The sequence below is a fragment of the Tachysurus vachellii genome, chromosome 25 (genome assembly GCF_030014155.1).
Source record: "Tachysurus vachellii isolate PV-2020 chromosome 25, HZAU_Pvac_v1, whole genome shotgun sequence".
NCBI lineage: Eukaryota > Metazoa > Chordata > Actinopteri > Siluriformes > Bagridae > Tachysurus > Tachysurus vachellii.
This window is the reverse complement of record NC_083484.1, coordinates 13020681-13048428: the sequence shown is the minus strand read 5'-3', so window position 1 is coordinate 13048428 and position 27748 is coordinate 13020681. Positions and strand designations below refer to the sequence as shown.

Sequence of the window (27748 nt, the reverse complement as noted above, 5' to 3'; positions counted from 1 at the left end):
TAACGGTATCACACTAGCCTATCGTTGACTATTTATCTATAAAAATGAATCCCTGTGGTGTATTTCAAAGTATTTGTTAGATTTAGTATACATTTTGAGAAGAAAATAAGTTTTAAAGAAGAAAAGAGGTTTGATATTAACTCTGTAAGTATCCTCCATTTTATGCTTTGGCTAAAACTTACACAGAATGACACAGGAAACTGTTTCTTTCACAAAGTGAAAGATTTCACTGTTTTGTTTATTTTTTTTAAAGGTTATATTAGTTTAACTTCATGATTACTCATGAATCTTGTTAGTTAATACCGTTCTGTAGTCTTTACATGCACATTAGCTTAAATGCTAGTCATTCAAAGGCTACATGTATTAGGGAATTTGCCTCAGGAATACTTCAGTATGTGATACTTTTTAATCCTTATTAAAATCCAAACATTTATATGTCAGATTATGGAGCTATTAAAAAAGAAATATCATTTGGTATTTGTTGAAAAGGAAGATTAATAAATTTTGGGTTATTTTAGCCGTTTTTACAAGGCAAAACATTTTTGTTTCTCATTTTCCGTTACTTTAACCGTTAACTTTTAAAATTTAAAAATTAAAAATTAAACGTTTTTTTGGGGGGGGGCTTCTGAACAGAAACACCTGCGTAAGAAATTAAAAAAAATGAAATTAATCCAAAAGATAATTTTTTACATTTTTTTTTAAGATTTCAGAGATAAAGTGCTTTAAAAAAAACCGTTAAAACACAAAATCTTATTTCAGATTAAAACGCGCGTGAGACGCCACGAGAGAGGTTCTGTGTACCCTCGTGCTTGCTCTTGCTTTTTAGCCAATAGGAAGCCGGTGTTATTTTGGCTATGTTGGGGGCGGGGTGTCGGGCTGCTTAGATCAGAGGGCGCGTTCTAAATACCGCCTTATATGTTGTACACGTGCACTACTTTGAACCTTAATTCCTTGTCCGCGTGCTCCCTATGTAGTGCACTTGGTTTTTAAATTAACCGTTATTTAACATTTAACCGTTAAGTTTCAACCTCCACCGGATTGCAGTGGAGTTTTATCGCGCATTAGGAGCGACACAGGCGCTCAGGACAGAAGCGTGTGTGTTTGTTGATGTAGCTTTTGCTAACATTTATATGTTAAACATTAAATAACAGAATTAAAATGTCCTCAAGCTTCATATACGTCTTTGGATAAACATTGGAGTTTTCAATGAATGGATGGAGAGCATTTTATTTAGACATAAAATGGGTAAACTTCAGTCCAAACACGGTGAGTTCATTCAGCCTGTTTGTATGTATTTATTTTTTAATATAATGTTAATAAATAACACTCCAGTAACGCTTATACCATCTCTTACAACAGCCTGCAAAAGGAGAGAAAATCCTGAAGGTGAGTTTAATGTATATAACTATATTTAGCTGGGATACCAGTCAGAAGGTTGTGAGTTCGAGTCCCACTCTGGGCCCCTGAGCAAGGCCCTTAATATCCTGTTTTTTGCTCAGTTGTATAAAAGTGAGATAAAATGTAATTCGCTCTGGATATAAGGGCGTCTGCTAAATGTTGGAAATGTAGATGTAAGTATTTCGTTATTATATAATAATAATCTGATAATAACTCGTTTTTAGGGGACAGTTTTGTAGTGAGTGGGTTTCTTTCGAAAAGAGGAGGAGAAAGTGAGAGGGCCGAGCAAAAAACGCGACACATTCAGGTAAAGTAAGCATGTTTCTGTTCACACTGAGAATATTTCAGCTCAAATTAGGAAATTTCTGTTCACACTGTGAGGATTTTACTTTAATTGAGATATTTTAGCTCATATTGTTTTTTTCTGTTCACACTGGGATACTTCAGTTCAGGTTGATGCTGAAACAAAACTACTGATATTAGGATGTTTCTGTTCACACTCAGATATTTCAGCTGAAATTAGGAAATCTCTGTTCACATTGTTAGGATTTTACTTTAATTGAGATATTTTAGCAGGGGGCACGGTGGCTTAGTGGTTAGCACGTTCGCCTCACACCTCCAGGGGTCGGGGTTCGATTCCCGCCTCCACCTTGTGTGTGTGGAGTTTGCATGTTCTCCCCGTGCCTCGGGGGTTTCCTCCGGGTACTCCGGTTTCCTCCCCCGGTCCAAAGACATGCATGGTAGGTTGATTGGCATCTCTGGAAAATTGTCCCTAGTGTGTGATTGTGTGTGTGTGTGTGCCCTGCGATGGGTTGGCACTCCGTCCAGGGTGTATCCTGCCTTGATGCCCGATGACGCCTGAGATAGGCACAGGCTCCCCGTGACCCGAGGTAGTTCGGATAAGCGGTAGAAGATGAATGAATGAATGAGATATTTTAGCTCATATTGTTTTTTTCTGTTCACACTGGGATACTTCAGTTCAGGTTGATGCTGAAACAATACTGATATTAGGATGTTTCTGTTCACACTCAGATATTTCAGCTCAAATTGGGATGTTTCTGTTTTTTCTGTTCACATATTATGAATAATTTATTCATATTCTGTTCATATTGGGTGAGTTTTGCTCAAATTGATACACATTGGGATTTATATTTACTCTTGGATATTTTTTGTTCATTTTAAGATATTTATCCTTTTATTGGGATTTTATGTTTACACTGAAATACTTACACATAGTGATGCATCTCTATGAATATATAATTACACAAATTAATAATAATAATAATAATAATAATAAGAAGAAGAAGAGGAACACTATATTACTTATATCCTTTCTACACTGAGATATTTCTGCTCAAAATAGAATTTTTCAGTTTTTCTGTTTACATTTGGACATTTCTTTTCACATTTTTGCCCATGATTGACCTTGTATTGGGGTATTTCAGTTCGCATTGAGATATATCTGTTCATATTGCGGTATTTTTGCTCAAATTGAAACATTTAAAAAAAAAAAAAGAGTTTTCTGTTCATTTTGAAGTCCATATTATGTTCATATTGAGATACTCTGGATTGCATTGGTAGGTTACAGTAAGTTTTGAATCATCTCTGCTGACATTGGGATAATTTTGGTATGTGATAGGAATAAGTAGACCGTTGTTAATCAGAAGTTAATTATTTTTCTTATGAAAGCATGAACTGAAGTGTTTTATTCCTTTTATGTCACATTGATCTGCCAGCAGTTAAAACCTTTAATTGTGAGGTTTTTCAGGCATGACTAGAACATGACTATTTTTTTTTTTCCATTTTGAATAGGCACTGAATTAGTAGAAAGGAAAGTTAAAAAAAAACAGAGACAGAAGACAGGTATAATGGCCTGTGTTCACTTTTACACACCAGATCACCAGGAGGGCCATCACATTGACAAGATCAGAGCATGTATGTGTGTTCGCAGAGAAGTGCGAAGGCATGTTGAGCTGTCAGTCTAGTGAAGGTTTTGTTCTTTGTCACATTTAGCAGCAGAAGCACGTGTTTCTTTACATACAATATTTTACTCTATTGGCTTTGACAGCCTGGAACTAGGCTTGTGTGTGTGTGTGTGTGTGTGTGTGAGTGTGTGTGTGGGGCAGCCACAGGCAGGATTACATCATCGCTTGTCCCCTCTGTTTAGTCCAGGTTTGTGGAGTTTGACAGCATTGCATCACTTCTTTGAGTGTTATTTTAAAGGGCATGAGGGAGGTTCAGAGGTGGGCAGTTACAGATGAAATCACACTCGTTATGCACAACCGCAGTACATTAGTGAGATGTTAACTCGACATCATGACTGACTTCTTAGGAAAATTCAGAGTGGGTGTGTCTAGTGTTTGATTTACAGCGTCTGACTCTGTGTGCATTTGTGTGATTGTAACAGAGAGCTTCATTCATACGGCGTTAAGTTTCTCAGTGGTAGGTGAACCTTGTTGGTTAGGTAAAAGCTGCATAGATTCTACACAGTGGTTATTAGAAAGCATTAATTTCACAGCATTATGATAAATCTATGATCAGAATAGAAAAAAAAGGCTATGCCAGGAATTGGCTCTTTTAATAATCTTTACAATCCCAGATTGTAACAAAATTGTTCAGAATTGTTTAGCATGATGTCATTAATCAGAAGATTAAAGATGCTTAAAGTTTAACGATCATATATTCTGACCTTCACAGTCACCAGATTTCAGCTCAAGAACTATGAGAGTTTTTTTTTAGCGATGACTTAGACTCTCCGCCATCATTAAAATGTGCCAGTACTTTTACAGAGTAAAACGGCGGCTGATCTTACTAAACCAATTTATCTTGTTTTATGTTAATTTTTCACTAGATAATGCATCTTTTCACCAATATACCAATATTCATTACCCTCAAAGCACAAAAGCAGCAATAATCAACTTTTTGTTACACCTCATGTTCACTCTGGTTTATGGTGAAGGGCTGGATTACATTCCTCTGTCATCTGGCTGCGACTTCAAAGTTTCACGTCACTGAAGGGCTCCAACAGCCGCCGTGAGATCCTGGCCCACAAATCTGGGGGGATGCTGGGGTGGGAGAGAGAGAGAATGAAGGGAGGAGAGGCATATAGAGAAATAGACAGGCAGATGGGGGACAGAGCCAGAGAGAACGGAGGACGAAAAAGACACAGAGTGAGGGGGATAGAAAGACAGAAGAAAACAGATAAATGAGGCCCAGAAAGAGAGGGATAGAGACAGACAGAGAGAGAGGAAGAAGGAGAGACACATAGACAGACAGACATGGACAGAGACAGACAGACATTCATCACACAGAGAGTGAAAGATGGGCAGAATGGGTTAGAAAAAGATAGAAGGAGACAAGAGAGAGAGAGAGAGACTGACATGGGAAGAACGAGAGTGACAGAAAGAGACAGATGGAAGGAGGACGCAAGAGAGTGAATGTGAGAGAAATAGTTATTCAGAAAAAAAGAGAAATGCAGAAAAGAAGTTAGAAGTCAGCAGCTCTTTCGGGTGGGAATGCAGAGAAGTTAGAAGTTAGAAAGGAGAGACAGCTACAAAAGTGAACTGTGTAGACAGGTGTGTAACCCGATTGATCTTCTATTCACAATTAAAGCTTTTATGCAAGTGGTCCAGATGAAACCAGAAGAGTTCTTCAGGGTAGATTGTTTAATATCTATGAATTCTTCAGCACTTCCAGTGGAAATAATAGGAACAGTGTCTCAACCTGCCAACAGCTCCTGTGAACTCAACTTTTGTTATCTACAGAGAGACAGACAGACAGACAGACAGACACACACACACACACACACACACACACAGTAGAATTTCTATTGAGAAGAAGATATACCTGAGGATTTAAGGGATTAAAACAGCACTCATGACCAAACCAGTTTTTCCAATTAGTTCTTCTTAAAGAGGTGCTCGCTGGCTCTGTTACAGAAGATCTCTTCCTCCTCCCAAACCAATTAGCAGGAGGTGAAACACAAGGCCACAAGCGGACAGGAATTTACAGGCCGGGCTACTGCTGACTGATCAAAGATGCACCTCGGAAAAACACACGGTGTTTTCCTTTCTTTCTCTCTCTTAAAGAAGGAGAGGCAGGTGAGAGTGATTCAGCGAATAACTTGGCTTCATTTCAGAGCAAAGGAGAGGTTTTGACAGATCATTACAGGTGTTTGCATCTGGCTCGTATATAAACACCTGGCGTGAGGTAACAACAGAGAGCGAGAGAGGGAGAGAGTGAGAGAGAGACAGCGAGAGAGAGAGAGAGAGACAGAGAGAGAGAGAGAGAAACAGCGAGAGAGAGAGAGAGACATACAGACAGAGATAGAGACATTAGTGCACTGTGTGAGGCCTTTTTCTAATAGTGACAGCTTCACACACCCACACACACACACACAGCCTCACTACAAAAGCTCTTCTGTCCTTTTCAGCTGGACCAGTCAAACTTCTGTTAAAAACTTTGACAACAAACGTTGTTATTTAGAACTGTTTTTTAATGTGTATATCTGGCTGTTTGTGAGCAAAGATATATATTGTGATTCATCCATCCTATGTATCGTAGAAATGCCTTCAGGAACCGTGATACGGTATTAATGTTATATTGTCCAACCCTACAGTGCATTCCTAACAATAATAATAATAATACATTGCAGTATATCATATAACTGATTATCAGAACATGCCTTTTTTGTGGCGTGCCTCCATTCTCATCTCGCCTCCTGTGAGAAAACATGACCGATGCTTCTCTTGGCCAACAAACTCGTACAGCCTTTGACTCTGCTTAAAAAAAGCACGTCCATATTTAGGAGTCTGGCGAGTTTGAGGATTTTCTATTTTATTTTATTATTATTTTTTTTAACCCTCTCTCATTTTTCCTAGCTGTTTTTTTTCTGGATGCGGCTGTAGAAGTAGGCGAGCTACGAGCCTTCATGTCTGAATGAAAAGCATGTGGCTGGAGTCCAGAACAGCGAGGCCTTTCAGAGCGGCCTCTCTGCTCACAGCCAGCTCTGGTTTGGACAGCAGAAGTATCTGAGGGGAGAAGAAGTGTGTAGGGTGGGCTTGTTTTTCTGAGGCCTTTGAAGGGTGTGTAGGAGCTCCATTTAAAGAGCACTGGGATTCTGTGAAAGGACTATGCTGTATGTTTGACTTGGGGAAATACTTGATGCCACACTTGCATCTTTCCATCTTTTTTCTATGATTTTTTTTTTTGTGGTAAACTCACGCTGGAAAGTTTTAAATATCTCACATGTTTGGGCCTTATTTAACTGTTATTTAACTACAATCATGATATCATATAATGTCGGCTGCATTATTTGTGCCAAATGCACTACAGGATGATGATGTGTGGCATCCAGAGTCCTTAGTGCGATCCTGAGCACGGGTTACTGTCTGCGTGGAGTTTCTCATGTGTCTCATCTTCTTATGTCCACATGTCTTTCCTCTGGGTTCTCTGGTTTCCTTCTACCTCATAACCATGCCAGTAGCTGGATTGGCTACTTCATATGTCCCCAAGGTGAACGAGTGTGCCTGATGGAATGAAATGGACCAGAGTGTATTCTCATGCTGCACTCAGTGTTCTTGGGATAACCTTCGGATCCACCCACACTCTGAATACGACCGAATAAACGAATTGCTTTGCCTAAAGTAGTAATTATACCGATTTAAAGTAGTAATTACGATCATGCATGATCGTCACACCAAAGGTTCCATGTTCCATACAGCTCGTATCCTCAATTCAGACCGATTGTGTCAGAAAATAGAGGTGGCCAAGGCGAAGATAAAAACCCCACCCAAACGCAGGGATAACAAAAACACGATTTATTAGCAAAAGAACGAGAAACCGACAGGAAAAATAAATCACGAAAACTAGGAAAATGACACGTCAAAGACAAACACTGATAATACCAACTGATCAGACAGGAAAAGACGAGGGAAAAAATAAACATGATAATTAACAACCAGCCCTGCGATGGGTTGGCACTCAGTCCAGGGTGTATCCTGCCTTGATGCCCAATGACGCCTGAGATAGGCACAGGCTCCCCGTGACCCGAGGTAGTTCGGATAAGCGGTAGAAGATGAATGAATGAATGAATGAATGAATTAACAACCAATTAAAAACAGGTGAGCAAAGTAGAAAACACGTGACACAACACGCTGCCGAAACGCCCCCTAATGTTACAGCATCCTGACAGTTTGCTTTGACTTTTATTATAACGTTTGTATTTAAAATTCTTTCAGTAGTTGGTTATGGAGCGAGAGACTGAAGCTAAGGGCCTTTTTACACCTGGTCACTTCATGTTGTTTTCTCTGATCCGATAGCTATCTGATTTGTTAAAACTGTTCCGTTTACATTAGGCCACATAAATGCGTCTCGGCGAATCGGATATCGATCCGATCTTTCTACTCCCGCCCAAAATGCTAGTATATTTTACCTCGTTTCCGTGGTAATTGAAACGGAACACGCTTTGGTGTATGCGGTTTTCAGAACGCAATCAAAAAGAAGACGAAAAAACTCGTTACGACGGTTATGTTACAAAACAGCATTTACTGTTTGCTGCATTTTCGCTGGCAGCAGCAGTGCATTTTAAGACCCAACGAGACACCTGGGTGAAAGATCACCTGCGAGTGACGTACGTCCGTTTGGGAGGAGTATAGCGCTGACGTATGTGGCTTGAACAACCACATTCATTTACACCTGTCCAGTTTCATCTGAAATGCGTCCCAGACCACCTCCTGAAGTGGTTTGAATGATCGGATTTATATCCGTCTCAAAAACGTTTCGGAGGGCATTTAGACCTGGTCTTTTTACCATCGGATAGCTATCTGATCACAGAAAAAACACATGAAGTGACCAGGTGTAAAAAGCCTCTAAGAAAACTCTTCTACATCAGAATATGAAGGATGCTTTTTTTACCACCGTGACACATTACCTGGAATTATTTTTACAAGCCCTTTTACGGCAGGTTAAAAATGGCACAATGTTTCCAAATGTACTCACACGACTTATTCAGACAAGAGTGAAATCCCACAAGTACGCTGGTAGTAATTCCGTTACCCCACCTCCACCCCGAAAACTAATCCAGTCTGAATAGGGTTCGAGGACGAGACACACACACACCTGCACTTACCTTTTGTGTGCTTAAAGCCTTCAGTTTGCTACTGTTTTCCAATATGAAGAGTTCACACACGTAGTGTTTATGAAACACAACAGTACTCATGAACAACATTCGTAAAAAAGCATTCAATGACATCCTTCTTAACAACAAATAAAACGATAAAACAGTATTCTGAATGGTGCGAATCCTGTCTGAGATTTAACTCGTACTCATTAGATCAGCTTACGATGCTGATGAAATTACTGGCATTCGGTTCAGTTTTAATAGTGAAGTTGTTTTTTTTTGTTTGTTTGTTTGCTAAAACCTGTTAAACACGACGGAGCGGATATCGAACCACGAGTTAGAATTTTTTTAGAGTATTTAAAAGGCTGTCTGTTACAGATCTGCTGAAAGCACGAGAGAGAGAGAGATATGAATGAAAACTTCTTACAATAATAATGGCTCTACCTTTTAAACAGCTCTGTGTTTGAGATACAGCGGTTCATCCAAAGCAAACAGGGGCTTCGCACCGCTCTTTTAACGTCAGCACACGGAAGACAAAGTGCGTGTGTGTGAGAGTGTGTGTGTGTGTGTGTTGGTGAACGAAAGAGCTTTGTGTGTATAACGAAAAGAACAAGGAGGAAAAGTGTGTTTATGGATACCTGCTAATGGATAAGTGCACTGACTCTTTACAGTCGGAGTGTGCGGATGTTTATTTTCTGAATAGTTCATTTTTTCTGAATATTTATTTAGCACAGCGAGCTTTGAAGGTGTTTGCTTACTTTGCTTCAAGTCCTCGTCTTAGCTTTTTTTTCTCCCCCTCTGGGAGGATCAACGTCATCATTTACACACACACACACACACACACACAGAGACACACACACACACACACACACTCCCTGCTGACAGAGAATAAAAAGGTTTGATATTGCTAACAGTTGAAAAACAATTAGCACTGTGTTGTTTGTCTAATGACGTCAGATTCCCGCTGCCCATAATTCATTTGTGCCAGCGAGTACCCCGAGAGTTAACTTTGATCTTGTCAGCTATGGATTAAAAAAAAGACTCGAAACTATTTAAACTCTCCGAGTCTGCTGGATCCGATCCTGCGCTTAGACTCTTGGCCAAGTGAAACACACACAGACTCCAGGCTTATTACGTTCAAGTGCGTAAGGTACGATTCCATTTCAACCCCCACCACCGTCACACTCTTTTCCAAGTGGACTTCACATCAAAGGTTCTTTTCTCTTACAGTCGCCATTGTCTTTTGTGGCATTTAAGAAAGTCTCTGTTAAATACCTCACTGAGACATCTGTCATGATTAAAACCCACAATTATCGGAAAATAATTTGACATTTCTCTCAGCAGAAAAATCGCCACTACAAAGCACTCACACCGGAGACTCCTTCCATAAATGTATACCATATCAACTCTTATGTTATTGCTATGAAGTGTATAATGTATTCAAAATGCACGAATATGAACTTTTGAGTTAGAGATTTCTAATCCAGAGGTTTGGAAAAGATTTTGCTGAAGAAGTTTCAGTAATCAAGATATCATTTAATAGAAATAAAGGAATTATACAGAGATTCAGATTCAGAGCAACAAGGACGAGTCCGTAGGCCGGACTTTTGCCGTGACGTAAATTCCGATCGATTTTAATTTGATGTTGTTTTGGCTCATGGTTGTGTGTTGATTTTGGTCACTTAGCCTTTCTGAGATCTCTGATTACACGAGCTTGGGGGTGCAGGCTGAGGTTAAAGACTGAAAATAACGTCTTGTGATCTGTTTGATCTCGGAAAAACACACATCCTTTCTTTGCTCAGGTGCCGGGTAAATACGAGGCAGATACGAATTTAAGCCCCTTAAAATACTGTTTGAATATCTAGGGGGCCTAATTCACCCTGGGTTTTTTATTTATTTATTTATTTAAAGTCTTACCGGACGAGATCTCTTACTCATTGTTAGTTTTTTGCTTAGGGAATAATACATATTCAAAGTGCATTCACAGTTTTGTGTGCGTGAGCGAACGCCAAAAGCCTCAGAGCTTTTCCCTGACGAAACTCAATACTCTGTCGACTTTCCAGAAAAGCCGCGTGCCCTCCAGAGCGGAGCTGCGGACACCCTAAACCCGACTTCCTGTTAAAACAAACCCTGGAACCAAAATGGGGGCAGGATTAGACAGGTTGGGTTGTTTTATGCAAAGCTACATTTTTTTGTGTTCCAGTAAACAGAAAAATATTAAGATAGATCAATGTTTCCACATCACTAAGAAATAATTTTATATCTATCTATATACCGTATAACGTATATATAAATAACGTCACCTGGCTACCTTTGGAGACGTCCAAAGTCGAGAGATAACGACTTGTTCAACGACGTTCCACAACAACACTAAAAAAGAACAAAATATGTAGTCTTTAGTTAGTTATATGTGTTGTCAAATTGGTTTGGTGCAAGAGGAATAAAACATAAAGCACGTATTCGTACATATGTCACATTAATGCTAAATATTTTATTTTATACACAGTAGTGAGGGTAAAGAATGACTGTTTTTGTAGCTGATCAAATTCATGACTCTCACAACAGTTACTCTGACTGATTTCTTCATTACGATCTTGTCTTCAATCACAACGATCTTGACGGAACATAAAACAACACGATGGCCTTCGTTCCTTTCTGGGATCTTCTGAATCAGAATGGTTATTTTGCCGTAAAAAACAAGCACATTGTTTTTATACCCAGCATGGCATATAACATGCAATGTTTTCGAAGTCTTAATAGTTTTGGTTGAAACATCCTTTCTCGAACCGCTGTTTATTTTGTCAGCGTCACAGCACAAGAAAAACCCAAAGTACAAGTTTCCAAACCGCTGCTCGTAGAAGAGCCTCCCTGTCTCGGGCCTCCTTTACACTTACACACACACACACCACATGTGTAGGTATAGCCATTATTCTGCTCGTAAAGCTTCTCACACACATCTGACAGTGGTTAGCTGTTGAAACACATGCTGCTTCAAAGCACAGAGGAAAAAGAGAGACTGGTTTTCCTCCAACATCCAACATTCCACACAGATTGGGAATGGCTGCAAAAAGGCTTCTTTAAAAAAAAAAAAAAAAAAAAAAAAAAAATGATATATATTCCAACTTGCTCTCACCAACACAAACACACCCCTGACACTCTTCATAATGAACAAAGGTGTGATCTTTTGCCTGTACGGTATCATTAACGTTGTATTGTATTAGGGTTTATTTTTGTAGCGGCGCTCATCGGCTGCAGCCCCCAAAGTATAGGTCACTGTATAGGTACATTAATTAGCTGTAGGTCATCTGGCGAGTTTCCATAGGAAGCTATTTGGGTGGAGGGGGACTTTCCTCAGCACTATAGCGTAGCCGGTGTAGTTATGCAGCAAATAAAGCTTTGTCTGCTGCTTGTAGAGTCACATAAATAATGTGTGTTGTATCTCGTAATGCGTGCCCTATACAGACCTTTGAAACAAAATGACTAAATAGCTTTGTGTGATGCGTCTTAGCTGGCGTTGTTCATGCTCACTGTCATAGCTCATGGGACCAAAAAACATATTCAGTAGATTTAAAATGTTCATTTATTCATCTTTAGTAACTGCCTGGTCAGAGATTCAGTGGCTTAAATTAGCCCAGAGGAACTGTCAGTACCATGCTCACAGTGCTGGCATTTCTACCTCTGTTTTTTCTCCCAGTATTTCAGGGGCATATATAAAATAAATAACACCTTCTGGTTCAGTCCATTCCTACATCTACACATATTTAGAGCATGGAACAGATCACGGCATTGCGTTACACTCCTACTGGCCATTTTTTGCGGTTGAAGAAATCCCTGTTTCATATTTATGTAATGTCTCTCTCACAACGTACGAGTCACTGACACAGAATCCTGCTTTAAAGCGTAAAGAGGCCGTACGGAGGGGAGGCGAAGAAGGCAGCTGAAACGAAACACTGTTCTGTGTCACCTCGTTGTCACCTGGCAACTCTTGTTTCTTTCACCCGCTTCCTCCTGTACTTCAAACTGCCGTCTGACTTTTTCCTCCACACTCCAACGTACTTCAAATAAACAGACGTTTCTGCTGAGCACACATAGTCTACGTGCGATCCGGGCAGATATTTAATACACCCCGACATGCTGGAGAACACGAAGATCTGGGGTTTCTGGACAGGACGGGGCAAGGGGAGATGTAGAGTATCTGCCTGGGATTTTGCGCGTGAAACCTGTGATTTGTAATCAACACGACTTTGCTGAGGCTGCGATCCGTAACGAAGCAGAATAATAAAGCTCACACTCATCCGTCCAGTTTCTGATGTACTGATGAAATGATACTATGGCATCTAAAATATTTTAGCCTTTAAAAATCTTCTGAGATTGTTGATTGGTGTTACAGGTCAGTTACAAAGCCTGGGGTTGTTATTAGCAAGATGAGCCTTTAGTTACTTTATAAAACGTTGTAAATTCGCCGATACGTTTCCATCTGTGTTCAGGAACTGTGAATAGATATGCACTCGTACAGCACATCAGACCAGCCTTTTTCTCCCCGACGACGAGACGAAGCGCCAGACGATTCTGTACTGCTCCATCTCTGCGATTTACATCCTAACGTCCCTGTCATGTTGATACAGGCCTGACTGATGGTATCAGGCCCAAGAATGTCACTGTATCAGCACATCTCTGTGTCTTTACCCCTATCCTCACACCACATACTCACACGGGGCGAGATCTAATTGTCTCCTTCTGTTTCACCAAAATCATTATCTCTGGTTCTTTAGCTCAAATTAGATCAGATCTACACAGTGACCATGAAGTTCTGCACTAAAAAGCCTTATTGTGCTTGAAGTGCTTTCTGATTTATGTTGTTTAACGAATTAGTGCTTGACTAATAACGATGTATTTGATGCCATTTATTTCTCTGTTAGGTTTCAATCATTCAATCATTCTCTGTGAGTTAGAGATAAATATTTGGGACAGTCTATAAATGTATTTATTTATATTTCCATATATAAAACCTTTGTTTATAAATTTTTTTACATTTATTTCATTTTATTTTATTATTTATTTTTATTTAAAAAGCGGCACATTGTTTTCAGTTGACTAAAGGCCGCATTTTTTTCTATTAAAATTTTACTTACGTTATTCTGATCGAGTCATGAACGGAGTGTGTCGCTGCATCTTTACTTTTAATTGCTAAATGTTTATAACATGCCGTACGTTGGTGCACCGCAACCCTCGGAAATTTCACTCTCCTAATATGTCACCTGCCTAAATTTGCATTCCAAGCTGGAAAAAAAAACATATGAAAACGAGGCAGTTCGTCAAGCGACGTCTCTTTCGTAGCACTCGAAAACAAAGGTCTGTGTTGTAGCGTCGTAGTCATTTCTAAATGGAATTTCAGGATAATCCTATAAACCTTGGTTAAAGGTTGTTAAACGAGAAATCGATATCGACACAGATCTAAACATGAAACACGAGCCGTGTAAACGAACGCTCGAATGTTTGTAGGATTTCTTTGTAGCAAATGAACGCATCTGTTTTTTTTTTTGTTTTTTTTTTAATCCTAACAGGATTAAAGTCACAGCGAGGTCAGATGTCTGAAAGTTTTTCAATAGCTTCCTTCCTGTTTGAAGTATATTTCAAAGGTATTCCAAGGATCATGCAGATTAGTAACACGGAGCGCTCGACTCGTTTCTGTTGTAATCGTTTGGCTGTATGTGAACTCCTTGTTCTCTCACTCCGTTTGCCAGGTGTGAATAGATGTGCACCATTGACTCTGCGGTTCACACACTCCACGCTTTACTGTAGTTCGGACTCTTAACTTCACTCACACCGTGTGCACAGGCAGACCGAAGGGGGGGATCTTTGATCTCGGGCTTCTCGCCATGGATGAATGACACTACAGAATTTCACACAGCATTTACAAAACCTGTTTCTCGGGTCAGTGCTGGGATGTTTGCAAAGTGGAAGAGCAAACACACACCGTTCAGAGACACCGCCTCACTTTTTTTGGGAAAACACAGGCAGGTTTTCCTCTGACAGTGAAGAATTAATAGTATTTGTATTGTATTGTATCGTATACAAAAGGGTCTTATGCAACATTGCTTTTCTTTTTTTAAACCAACTGTGAACTCTGTGCCTTTAGAAACGCTGGGAAATAACCCAGAGGTAGAAATGGCAGCTCTGTCAGCATGTTGTGACTCATAAGAGATCAGAACTGGTCACTATTAGAGATGTGGTAATTATTTTGTTTAACATTTGTTTTGTTTTCGTGACAACAAACAAACCAGTAGCCTATGTTAAAACACCCTGTGCATTTATTTAAAGTCCCTTAATTAACGGATCTGCTCCTTCCAATACCTCCCTTTAATTCGCTCTACATTTATATGAGAAAAGCATTCAAATCACAGTTGGGGTTGTTGCACAGAGCCAGGTCTCAGACGCTTCTTTTACTCCACTCCAGATACGAACATGACGTGTGTGTTTAGCACAGACGTGCTTGGCGTCTGTTAGTGAGACAGCTCGTTTCCCATGCGCCCCTATGTCCAGCCTACGAGCTTACAGTATCTCTTGACCCGGTGATGACCACTGACCCATGTGAGGAACTTCACAGCTCTCACTGTCTTCACGTTATGGACTTGTTACCTGACCCAGAACTGCTGATGTCAGGAGGTGTGATGTATCTCATAGATTAAGCAATCGATGGTTCGATGGTTATAATATCTGTCTGTATAAAAAAAATATCTGTCTTAAAGTTCATCCCTACGAAGATCCTGAACGGTTCCTATTCATCCCACGTATGGCTGTTTCACTCCAATCTTTAATATGCATTGTATACTGGACTGCATACAGGGCAGAAATACATCCCGGATAAGATGCAGGGCTCTGACACACTTTCATACCTATAATATGTTCTTGAGAAGTGGGAGGATCGTGAAAAAACCCAGAAGAAAACCACACAGACACAGAGAGCAAAGAAAGTAACTCAAGCTCAGGATCAAACCAGGGACCTTAGAGCTGTGAGGAGGCAACTGTACCCTTTGTACCACTGTGGCACCAGCTATAGAACAGGCGTATAATTTCTAACAAGACTTTTTTCAAAGGCGAATGTTGAGCGTACCATTTTGCTATCTGTGAATGAAAGACCACATTGTTTTGACCTGACTAAGTAACAAGCACGTCATCAACCTCTTGTCCTTAACCACTAGATCCAAAAACCTGAGACTTATTCAGACATTATATTTGACGTGAACATTTTTCACGAACCATGTTGGTTTTGACCCCGAGACGTGGCAGCAGGCTGGTTTGCAAAAGAAACTGTTTGAGGTCTTATGTTTTAATATACTGTAAAGAATATGATAATCACGATGAGAAATCGTAAGCAACGTAATGCCATGTTATTTCTGTGAATATCACAGAGTAAAAGGTATCGTAGTCGTGCTGACTGCCTCTGATAAACACACAGAGCCCTGAGACGTAAACATAGATTCAAAGCGCTGCATTTCCACTTCTATTGTTTCCGATGATAGAAAATCGCCAGAGTTTTGGCTTCGAGCGATTTGGAAAAGACGCTTGATAAATTGGATACGAGTTTAGAGAGATCGGTAACTGTGGAATCTATTTATACAAGAAGTATGAAGGATAACGGATGAAAGATTCCATAGACAAAAAAGTACAGGCAAAACTCATCATTATCTAATGTATGAAAAATACAACTGAAAGATTGTAGAGGTTGAATCGCCTTCTGCGCTTTAGCCATACAGCTAAGAACTGGTTTTCAGAAAGGACGCCCGAGGACTTTGGAATAAATGTCGGATTTGATACGAACATGACAACTAACGTCAGTGGTCGTGAGCTGATGTGCGGATCTGTGGAGTCTTTGACTTCTTCAGCACTCAAGGTTTAAAGATGGTCCTTTAAAACGGTTTGCAGAGTTGCTCCTGCTTCAGAGAACAGTATGGTTCATTTATTTTTGGAGTGCGCAGGGAAAAGGGGCTAAAGGGCTCTTAAAGGGGCCCCAAACATCTGGGAGAGATTTTCATTCAGGCAGAAGTTGGAGCTGCACTCACTCACTCACTCACTCACTCACTCACTCACTCACTCACTCTCGATACGACGCAGACGGGAACTAAAACGTATAAGTTCTCATCTGCGGAGATTTGTCTTCTTTTCACCCGATTATTACACAAGCTCTCAGGCTAGGATACCGTCGAGTACGCAGAAGCAATTTGATATACGAACAAAGCTGGCAATGACGCGTGTATGTGTGTGTGTGTGTGTGTGTCCAGCCGTGAACAGATGACGCCCTGATTTAGGGCTTAGTAGAACTTCAAAAGGCAAGATCGAGTCTCCGTCTCCTCTGCGACCCCCGCTCTCGGCGCAGCTGTTGTTTCAGTGTGACCAAAGAGCTGCTTTATGTGCTGCCAAGACAAAGTTCTGCCTCACTTTTGAACCCAGGGTGAAAAAACAATGCTGTGTGTGCGAACAACACTGTGGCCTTTTGGTTTTAGCTACTAGATTAAATTTTTAGAGTATAATTGAGTGTAGGGACTGACCATAGAAACATAGAAACTATATTACCAGTAAATGTAGTATTACAGTTAAAAATGACGGTGAAAGTCTGTAAAATTCTGCCAAGGTGAAAGCGGTGATGTTCTTAAATAATAAAAAAGAAAGTAATTGTTGATCAATTGCTGTAGTATAAGAGGAATAAAGTGCCAACAGAGCATTGGTGATTTTCATACACCAAAAGCATGCGATTTAATAGAATTTAATTAGAGATTTAATAAAAACAAACAAACAAAAATAAACATTTTTTTTATTTTTTTATTTATTTGTCTATTTTTAAGTTAGCATTTTTAATTCAATTTAATGCTAACATATTGCAACACTACAGTACCGCCGGTGTATAATACAAATGATATAAGATACGTAATACATATGAGTCTGTGAATCATGATAAGATATCTTTGTCATATCACCCAGCACTTACCAGTAATACAACAAATCAGTAATAATCTGTCGACCAATACGTCTGTCTCCTGCTGTAATTATATAGAGACGGTTTACTGCACGTAAATGTCAAACTGTATATCAATTTCAGTTATTTCCAATCCACACTGCTGCTTACATTGTGGTTCAATTCGTTCAATTGAATGCATGTGATAAAGGGTGAAAGTGTGCAGGTTAATAAATGATTTCGCTGCAGCGGTTTACTTAAATTTGGTGCAAGGCTGTAATTGTCTTTTTCATGTTTTAGTTTTTTTCCCCCTTCGTCTGGCAAACCACACCCCACTCCTTGTCTTCAACTCGAACACATCTGGTTTTGAGTCGGCGCCGAGTTTCCTGTGTAACCGAGACGGCTTTGCTGCCTCTCTCGTTACAGGTCACCGGATCACGGGATTTCTTTGTGTTTTCTTTTCATCATTCTGGCGTCCCTGCGACTTTCCAGCTCTCACTCGGCTTTCTTCATCAAGGCGTTCTCCGTCCTGTACGGTCGATGCGTTGTAACTATGATCGGCGTCGATTATCGCTTCCATTCGGCCATCATTTTAAATCGAGGAATTATGAATTCCATCCTTGCTACTTAACCGCTCAAAAAAGCAGTACGTTTGTGCACTCGTTCACACATGGAATGACGTTAACTTTCCTCATCCTGCAAAAAACTGAGGTTTTGGGCCAGGTGAAAGTAATAAAAATGATCAACAAACATCCTGCAAACTTCCTGCTGTGTTTCAATACGTGTAGATATGAAAATCATGTTTACAGTGAGTCATTAAAGAGAAAGCAGGGAGAATATGTGTGTGTGTGTGTGAGTGACTCGGAGATATGAGGTGCTTTACCGGTTTTCTTAACGATCTCAACCACAAGAAGCCTGGAAAACAAAAACAAAATGACATGAAGGGCAAAAATAGAGTGTAGTAATGAATGGTAAAAATCATCAGAATATTGTCGTGTACTGTACGTAAGGTCACGCTGTTATAGTTACAGGAAATCAATCAGTGACAGGACGGTGTGACGGATCCCAGCGTAGAGCGGAGTGACCATCACCATCATGAAGTTTGATGGTTTTATTTTTTTTTTACACTGCAGCAACTCTATAACATTAAAAAAAAAAGTTAAAGACAACAAATCAAACTGTTTACCCATTTAGTGTTGTGGATCGACCCTGACATAAATAGGTTCCTGGTGTTATTTCTGGTTATGGCAGCTATAAACAGCCGTTCCATCACCAGCCTCCTGTTTATTTCTCCCCTTCCATGATAAAATGCAGCTTTTCCTGTTTGGTCTGTTGTATAATATGCTGTCTTCTCATTTAAAAGTATACATTCATTCATCTTCTACCGCTTATCCGAACTACCTCGGGTCACGGGGAGCCTGTGCCTATCTCAGGCGTCATTGGGCATCAATGCAGGATACACTCTGGACAGAGTGCCAACCCATCACAGGGCACACACTCACACACTCATTCACTCACACAATCACACACTAGGGACAATTTTCCAGAGATGCCAATCAACCTACCATGCATGTCTTTGGACCGGGGGAGGAAACCGGAGTACCCGGAGGAAACCCCCGAGGCACGGGGAGAACATGCAAACTCCACACACACAAGGTGGAGGCGGGAATCGAACCCCGACCCTGGAGGTGTGAGGCGAACGTGCTAACCACTAAGCCACCGTGCACCCCCCTAAAAGTATACATAGATGATAAAATTTCAAGCTCTTTGTTTTGGATCCTTTCTTTTTTTATTTCTTTCCACTTTGAGTTGGTTTAGTGAACATATCTGTATCGTTAATATCTATTTTGCTGTTATTCCTCTTTTTTTTGTCTTGTCTTTGGTGAGCATTATACTGTAAATACGGTGAAGAAATGAACGGTGCCAATCACGCATACATAAACTCCAGCCGTGTTTCGTTCTGGGTCAGACAGAAGGTGTCGATTTATTTTTCCATACCAGCAGCTCTGAGAGCGAGGCAGGTTGTATAGAAATGGATAGAAAATAATTTCTTTAGTAACAGCCGAACAGAATAAAAACAATCGTCGTTGAACAAAAAAAAGCTTTCTGTGAAGACGTTTGTTTAATAATTATGGAAGGATTTTTCAATAAGTGAAAAAAATATTTTAGGATTTAAAATACGTTTGCCTTGTATCACGTTTTCCTGGGGGTTTGATGAGTGGTGGCTCAGATGGTTAAGACTCTGGGTTACTGACCAGAAGGTCACGGTTTGAAACCTAATGCACCACCAAGCTGCCACTGTTGAGGCCTTGATCAAGGCCCTTACCCTTGATCAAGCTTCAGAGGTGCTGTGTCATGGCCAACCCTGTGCTCTGACCCCAACAAAGAAAGATTTTCACCGTTCTGCAACGTATACGTGACAAATCTTCTTCTACGTACTCAGAGTTTGCTTGAATTTCTCTGGGGTTTCCACTGTTTACTCCGGTTTCCACCCTCAATCCAAAGACATGATTGACTCTCTAAATTGTCCAAAGTGTGTGAATGTATATGCGATTGTGCCCTGTGATAAGATAAAAACCTCCGAGGTGTCCTCAGTCTTGTGCCCAATAAGACCCAATAAGACTCCAGGGCAACCCTGTGTAGGATTAGCAGGAGAGAAAATGGATGGATGGATGGATGAGATTAACCATCAGACTATTGATCATTTTCCTATAAAGTCGCGCATCATGTTTTAACTGTGGGAGAGAGAGAGAGTGGGAAACGAGTGTGTGTTTGCGCTTTGACTCCAGATGGCTTCTCTAACATCCATCATTTCTTGTAAACATGCAGTGTCGCACATGTTGGGATGTTTGTTGCAGGCGGTGTTGTTAACGCAGGACTGTAAGTTAAACCAGAAGCTTTTACGCTTATTAGACGCAGCTCTGGAATTAGGGTTTGTTTTTTTCTCCGCTCTTAATTAAACATATGGACAGCACATCGTTGATCGGTGTCGAAGTGCCGTGTGTCTGTGATGTGTGTGTGTATAACAAGAAAAACCTGAATCGGTTCTCTGGCGTACAAAATGATACCACAGCGCTGTTAAATTCTCAAATCTGATTGGTTAGAAGGCGTTGTTCATTTATCCTAAAAGCAGCTCGGACAGCAGGTCAGGTTTTTAGTAATGCACTCGTTAATAAACACGTCTTCCTTTCAGTGGTATATAGAAGATATTCAGGGACTTGGATGGGGATTTAAAAACATGTACAACCTCTGATAAAGTTTTTCTTAGCGTTTGTGGAAGGAGTCTCACAAACCTGACTTAAAAATGGATCAAAACCATGTGTAAAAACGTAATCGTCAGCACATTGCTGTGGTATAAGAGGAACAAAACACTTGGGGATGTGCTGTAAGGTCTTTCTAGATCTCTCACTCCCTCTTGGTTGTCTTTTGCTTCCCATTAACTTTTTTGTTTCTCTTCCTTTTCTATCAGCTCCAACATTTTTTCTCCTTTTTAAAGCATTTCCACTTACTTTCCTTCTACTTCTGTTTCTGCCGAGGAAGAGATCCATTACAGTATCTTGTTCATAAACAAACAGACAGGATCCATAAATCCATTAGACATCTCTAGACATTAGACTCACACAACCATGGTGATTCTGGGCACTTTTCAAATATGTTTGTTTTTAAGAAATCCTTCTTTTAGTTCTCCCCTTTCTTTTTCTTGAACTCGTTTACTTGCCTTTTTGCAAAATTTGATCCTTTGTCTTGCTTTCGATCCCAAATATCCTGTCTTCCTCACTCACTACCCCCCTTCCATGACCTTAGACCCCTGATCTCTAATCTCTGCCAGCTCCCCTGTAGAGAAGTTCCTCAGACCCCTCAGAAGTTTCCCCCTCAACATTCACTTTACTGTTCATATTCATAGTGATCAGTGTCTTATAAAGTTTCCCAGAAAGGGAATGAAGTATCTGTGTGTTTAGTTTTATAGATCACTAAAGCGTCCGTCTCCTTCCTCACACAATCGCACATTCGGTCAAGATTTCGTCGCGTCTTCTGTAAACATGCAAACGTGTGAGTTTTTTGGATTTACAGCAGTCAGATTTTTTTTTTCTTTCTTTCATGCCAGGATTCGTGTGTGTGTGTGTGTGTGTGTGTGTGTGTGTGTGGTTTTGCATTTTTGTGGCGCGTCTTTTCCTGATGAGCTACATGACAGACGATGTCCGTTTCTCTGCTTTCTGCCGTCTTTCCCAGTAGAGCTCTTACTTCCATCTTGCTGTGGAAGAATTTTCCGCTGATTCTACAGCCATATACACAGTCCTTCAGCAACACACATACACACACACACACACACACACACACACACACACAAATAAATTAAATATGGAAATATGTGCTCTTTGTGATTGATTGTTCTGACTGAAAACATTAATAATTAATCATTGAATAGACTCACAAATGATGTACTAACACTACAACGTTTCACAATTCATTACCTACAGGTTCTAGTACATCATCTATCATCTGATATTAAAAGTACGTCACACCCCACACACGTCCAGCAAGTCGATATTTAAATGACTTTAATTTCAATTCGAATTGCTTAATTAAAACGATTCTTTCCAGACACTTTATCGACTGAAAACATTTTTTGCTCTGTAGTTCCTTTTTGCACGAATTCCACGGGGCTGCTGTAAATGTCCCTTTGTTCTCGAAAGCTTTTCTGCGCACCACGGTTGTAAAGCGTGGTTATTTGTGAAACTGTAGCCTTTCTTGTCAGGTTGAACCAGTCCAGCAACCAGTCAGCAGTTTCCCAAATATTCACAACAACGACATGGTCACAGTCACCGAGATCACTTGTTTTCACAATATTGAACGGGCAGCTGTGGCCGGTAGTGGCCGGTAGATCCATAACGAGCGGTCCAGCAGAGACAGTGGTGAGGAAATTCTTCCTGACCCTACGTTTACACCATCAAGCCTTTCAGCAACATTTGAATTGAGATTTTTTTTTCCGAGTTTATACAACTGAACAAATCCAGAAAATGACAAATCCAGACGACCGACATGAACGTTTCCACGCACCGGTGTACGGTTCCTTCAGCTTCCCACTCACAACTTTATTTCCCACCTACACTCGGTTACTGTTGTGACCCAAGAAAGAAAGCTTATAATTGTGGATTTGTCTCATCTTGTTGTACGTGAACTCTCATTAAACATGTAAAAAGACATCGTGGAGAAAAATGACAGAAAAGATATGACACAAGGATACAGAGATACGACTATATTCATGTAGATATGAGCTCAGGTAATTGTAATATGGTATTTTTTTGCAATTATGTCCATCACACACACACACACACACACACACAGATGTGCAGTGTGTCATCTCACTAACATATTTCTCTTTTTTAGGACTTGGACAGCTGTGAGTTTAAAGATGGACTGTTTCGAGAACACCGCTGCCCCCTAGAGGGTATGTACACATGTACAAACTTCACATCAGTCACTCTGCAGACTAGTTTGTTGTAATTACGTAAAAAATCTAATTTGAAAAACAAAACAAAACAATAGACCCCCAAATTAAGCACACTGTGACAAAATAACAGGGTTTGATATTTGTGCGTGTGTGTGTTTTTTTTTTAGCAATAAGGTGAACGCATTCATTTGAAATCAAATTTTCTGCACCCTGTTAACATCTAATTGTTTAGAACACTTTAATTGGTGTCATTTGTTGACAGTGTGCATGTGATTTGATTTGGCCTGTTTGTGTGTGTGTGTGTGTGTGTGTGTGTGTGTGTGTGTGTGTGTAGTGGTTCTTCCTCCTGAGAAGGCGGAGGGCTGCGAGAGCTCTATGCAGTTTGCGAACGGTGAGGAAGGAGAGAGCAATAAAGCAAGGAAGCGCATCAGTCTGAATGTAAGAACATCCAGACACACACACACACACACACACACACACAGGATTGCTGAAAAAATTGCACATGATCGTAAGGCAGCTTCCTAATAATATATTTCACTTCAAAGTATAAACTCAGTGACAGAGATATAATTTCCCTGCCATGTTTTAAACAATACAAACCCTTTTTTTTCTCTGTCAGGGAGCTCTTTCTTTCTGTCTGGTCCTTTCCCCCTTTCTCTTCTAAATGTTTGTGTCCTCTATAATAAAACGGCGACTGAGAGATTAAGAGCTCTCCAGAAATGTGTTCCTGTTTAAGATTCGCAAAACATAGGGTTGAAAACGTGTCACAATATTTAACCCACGTCCTCATACGAGCGTCGCCTGCATGTCCGTGTGCGTGTGTGTGTGTAACAGGAGCTGGAGTGCGACGTGTCCGTGGAAGATGATAACAGGCAGGAGTGGGTCTTCACCCTGTATGACTTTGACAACAGCGGCAAAGTGACCAAAGAGGTAAGACACTGTTTTTTTTTTTTTTTTTTTTTTTTACATTTAACGAACTTCTCTGCAGTTCTGATAACTGATTTTATTTACACGCCAAAGCTCAAGAATAATCAAATCGGATTTGCAGGAAGTGTTAAATAATTTCCAGCTGTATGACAAATCACAGGTTTATATATAAGTGTTCATTTCAATACAGTTCCTGTAGTATGCAGCTTACAGCTATGTATTTTAATCCTCGCTCACTCATTTTCTACCGCTTATCCGAACTACCTCGGGTCACGGGGAGCCTGTGCCTATCTCAGGCGTCATCGGGCATCAAGGCAGGATACACCCTGGACGGAGTGCCAACCCATCGCAGGGCACACACACACTCTCATTCACTCACACACTCACACACTACGGACAATTTTCCAGAGATGCCAATCAACCTACCATGCATGTCTTTGGACCGGGGGAGGAAACCGGAGTACCCGGAGGAAACCCCCGAGGCACGGGGAGAACATGCAAACTCCACACACACAAGGCGGAGGCGGGAATCGAACCCCCAACCCTGGAGGTGTGAGGTGAACGTGCTAACCACTAAGCCACCGCCCCCCCCATTTTAATCCTTATTTATTTATTTACTTACTTACTTACTTACTTATTTATTTGTTTGTTCATTTGGTAACTGTTTTTATTTTTATCCAAAGCACATATAGATGTTGAGGGACAAAGTGTTTTATTATTTATTTTACGTATTAATATTAGCGTGTGTAATGCTTCAGGACATGTCGAGTCTGATGCACACTATCTACGACGTCGTGGACGCCTCAGTAAACCAGTCGTGCCACAGCAAGAGCAAAACGCTGCGTGTGAAGCTGACAGTTACACCCGAGCCCAGCCCTCGGCGGAGAGAACACAACACACACACCGGGACAGGTACACAGCAGCTGCTAACATTAAACATCAAGAACCGAAATGTACTACTGCTTTATCGACCGACTCAAGAGTGTAACCAATGGGTCTCAGTGTTTATACAACACACACACACGTTTTCCTACTCTGGCTTTGCGTTGCAGGGTTTAAGAGGCAGTGTAATGAGTGTTTACTTTTTTCTCCTCCCGTCTCAGATAGGGACTGGAGCTGTAGCCGTGTGGACGCCACACAGCAGGAAGAGGTCCGCGGAGGAGACAAGCGCCACTCGACACACATGAGGTCAGACGCCACCGAAGATCTGGGTTGTCTTTAAGCATCTAGGGCTTATGGAATCTGAACTGGTGGACTACAGGCAGAATGTGGAACCAGTTCAGATTTTCACTGGACCCTTTTTTCACCCTTAAGTTTATATCGAAATGAAGCAGCATTGTGGTTTATCCAATCACATGCATTTATGTAAAGTATATAACCGAAGGCAGATCATCATACCAGAGACTGGCTAAAGGGATAGAAACATCAGGTCACAGAGTTTTCACAGACTGTTCCGATTTGACGACTGACGGCACAAATTTCGGAACAACGAAAGCAGAATGTTTAAAGACGACCAGACAAAGAAGTGCATTTATTCGCCCCGTGTCAAATTCAAAACACATGCGGCACTAGTCACAGCGAAGCACTGCAGGCAAACACAAGGCATCCGTTTTAAATGGTGTTATTTATAGGCATCATCTAATCAATAAAATGCAGCTGGTCTTCGTATTCATTATTAGCAGTTGTTTATCTGGCCCTTTTTAAGAAGTGAATTTTATGTAAAGAGACCTTTCCAAATTTTCCAAATGTGGCTTTGGACATAGATGACTCGGCGTGTTTGACTTGTGCCGTTTTGATGACGCAGAACCGTCACACAACGTGTTGCATTTTCCTTTAATGCCTTTTCAGAAATGAACAGATATTTACTTTGGATGCAATCTGACCTGACGTGATCGTAGACAGGTCTTTGGTGGTGTCATAATCAAAGCAGTGTCCATTCTATGTGGTTCTTTGAGTCTAGAGAGTATAATCACATACTGTAGATACACACAGTAAAGGAGAGTTGTGGGGTTTTTCAGGGACTCACTGGAGAGGAATCATTACTGCGTTGATGAGAACACAGAGAGGAGGAATCACTACTTGGACCTTGCCGGCATTGAGAACTACACCTCTAGATTTGAAAGTGAGTAAGAGGAGATGATGGGTGTGTCTCAGTGGAAAGATACTTGTGTTTTCATTCACTGTGGCACTAATGCGCATGTCAAACTGCTGAATGATGATACTGTAGCACCATCTTGTGGTTACAAGCACTATTGCATCTATTACCTGATTACTAATAGCAGTATTAAAGTGACGTGACCTACGGCTCAGTACGGTGACCCATACTCACAATTTATTCTCTTTTAACCCATCCAAAGTGCACACACACAGCAGTGAACACACACACACCGTAAACACACCCCGAGCAGTGGGCAGCCATTTATGCTGCGGTGGGAGCAGTTGGGGGGTTCGGTGCCTTGCTCAAGGGCACCTCAGTCGTGGTCGGCCTGAGACTCGAACCCACAACCTTAGGGTTAGGAGTCAGACTCTCTAAACATTAGGCCACGACTTCCTCTTGTTATTGTTATAATTGTTATTGTTATTATTGTTATAGTACACTAAATAACATTAGATTAGAAAATGGAACCTGTTTTACCGACCAAAAATAAAGGGTGAATTTTATATATACATTGGATATAAAATTGTCAAACAAATTAAACAGGATTTGTTTTAAGCATTAAACTGATTCTCTCTCTCTCTCTCTCTCTCTCTCTCACAGCTATAGTGCCCCCTACAGTGCATCAAGATAATATAACCCGTCCGTCTCAGTCTCAGAGCCGCTCTCGCTCCCATGAGCCGGACTCGCACTGTCATCAGCGCCGTTCACAGCTCTTCAGCGATCACTGCGGCTCTCGTGCCGTCCACCATACCAGACCCCCTAAAGGGGCATCTAAAGGGGGCGGGACTACACCGACAAGGGCCAGCAAGTGTTATGGGCATCACGGTGGGCAGGACGTGTATCACCTACCCCAGCAGAGCCAGCCTCAGCCACACACACACTCTCAGCACCCCCTGCAACACAGCCACAGCAAGAGGCTGAGATCCAGAACGCAGAGTAAACACACACCACAATCACCCGATCGGGAACACACACACGCCGCAGGTTTTGTGGTACCCACGGTGCAACGGCACGAGCATCATCACCACCACGAGCATCACCATCATCATCACTATCATCACTACCATCAGACATGATCGTGCACACACACACATATACACACATGTAGTATGTTCTACTCATGTCAAAACCACAGACAGAACTGAATGGAAATCAGATGTTTAAAGCTGGACACGTTGCTCCTTGCTCACGTTTGCACACATTCCTGACACTCTGAGTGCGTTTCGCCATATTACATACTCCAGGTCTCCTTTTATCCAATCTCAGGTTAAAGCTGCTGCTGTTTAAGCTTTTCAGAGAAACAGCTACTTTTCTCTCAGATACCTGCTGTGGACTGAGGGATCTTCCTCTTACCAGGGTATACATCACCACTGCCAGTTAATGCAATGCAAAAAATATATACCTGTACGTTATGAAAATGTATAACTATAAACTTTTATTGTTTAATTATACAGACAGCATATGCATATTTATCTTGATCAATATGTATGCATATATATTTTATCTTGTTTTCATACATATTTTAATAAAATACTTCATACGCACATCTGTTTCAATCTCTGGTTTTATGAACTTTCATGAACTCACAAGTCTCGTGGCCTTTTTCAGCGACCGAATCGAAATCTAATCGGACATCTTTGGGATGTGGTAGAATAGGAGATTCACAGCATTGAAGTGCACCTGAAAAATCAACATGAACCAAGAAACTGAATAAAATGTTTTGTGGAATCCCTGATACTG

The 27748-nt window shown here is 40.8% G+C and overlaps 1 protein-coding gene across 1 annotated transcript; it reads left to right on the top strand.

Moving 5' to 3' along the window:
* Positions 1–1071: 1071 nt before the first annotated feature.
* On the top strand, positions 1072–27552 carry nkd2b (NKD inhibitor of WNT signaling pathway 2b). Its single transcript, XM_060862238.1, has 10 exons — positions 1072–1266; positions 1360–1386; positions 1623–1705; positions 22860–22920; positions 23258–23361; positions 23758–23853; positions 24609–24762; positions 24954–25038; positions 25869–25972; positions 26609–27552. Exons 1-10 carry the CDS (start codon positions 1215–1217, stop codon positions 27082–27084), a joined length of 1242 nt encoding a protein of 413 aa, XP_060718221.1. The 5' UTR covers positions 1072–1214; the 3' UTR covers positions 27085–27552.
* The last annotated feature ends 196 nt before the right edge of the window (positions 27553–27748 follow it).

Excerpts from the sequence above, each read along its gene's own strand:
- nkd2b (XM_060862238.1), top strand. The coding sequence starts at position 1,215 with ATGGAGAGCATTTTATTTAGACATAAAATGGGTAAACTTCAGTCCAAA. Across the intron at positions 1,267-1,359 it reads TAAACTTCAGTCCAAACACG|CCTGCAAAAGGAGAGAAAAT; the intron begins GTGAGTTCATTC and ends CTCTTACAACAG. Across the intron at positions 24,763-24,953 it reads CAACACACACACCGGGACAG|ATAGGGACTGGAGCTGTAGC; the intron begins GTACACAGCAGC and ends CTCCCGTCTCAG.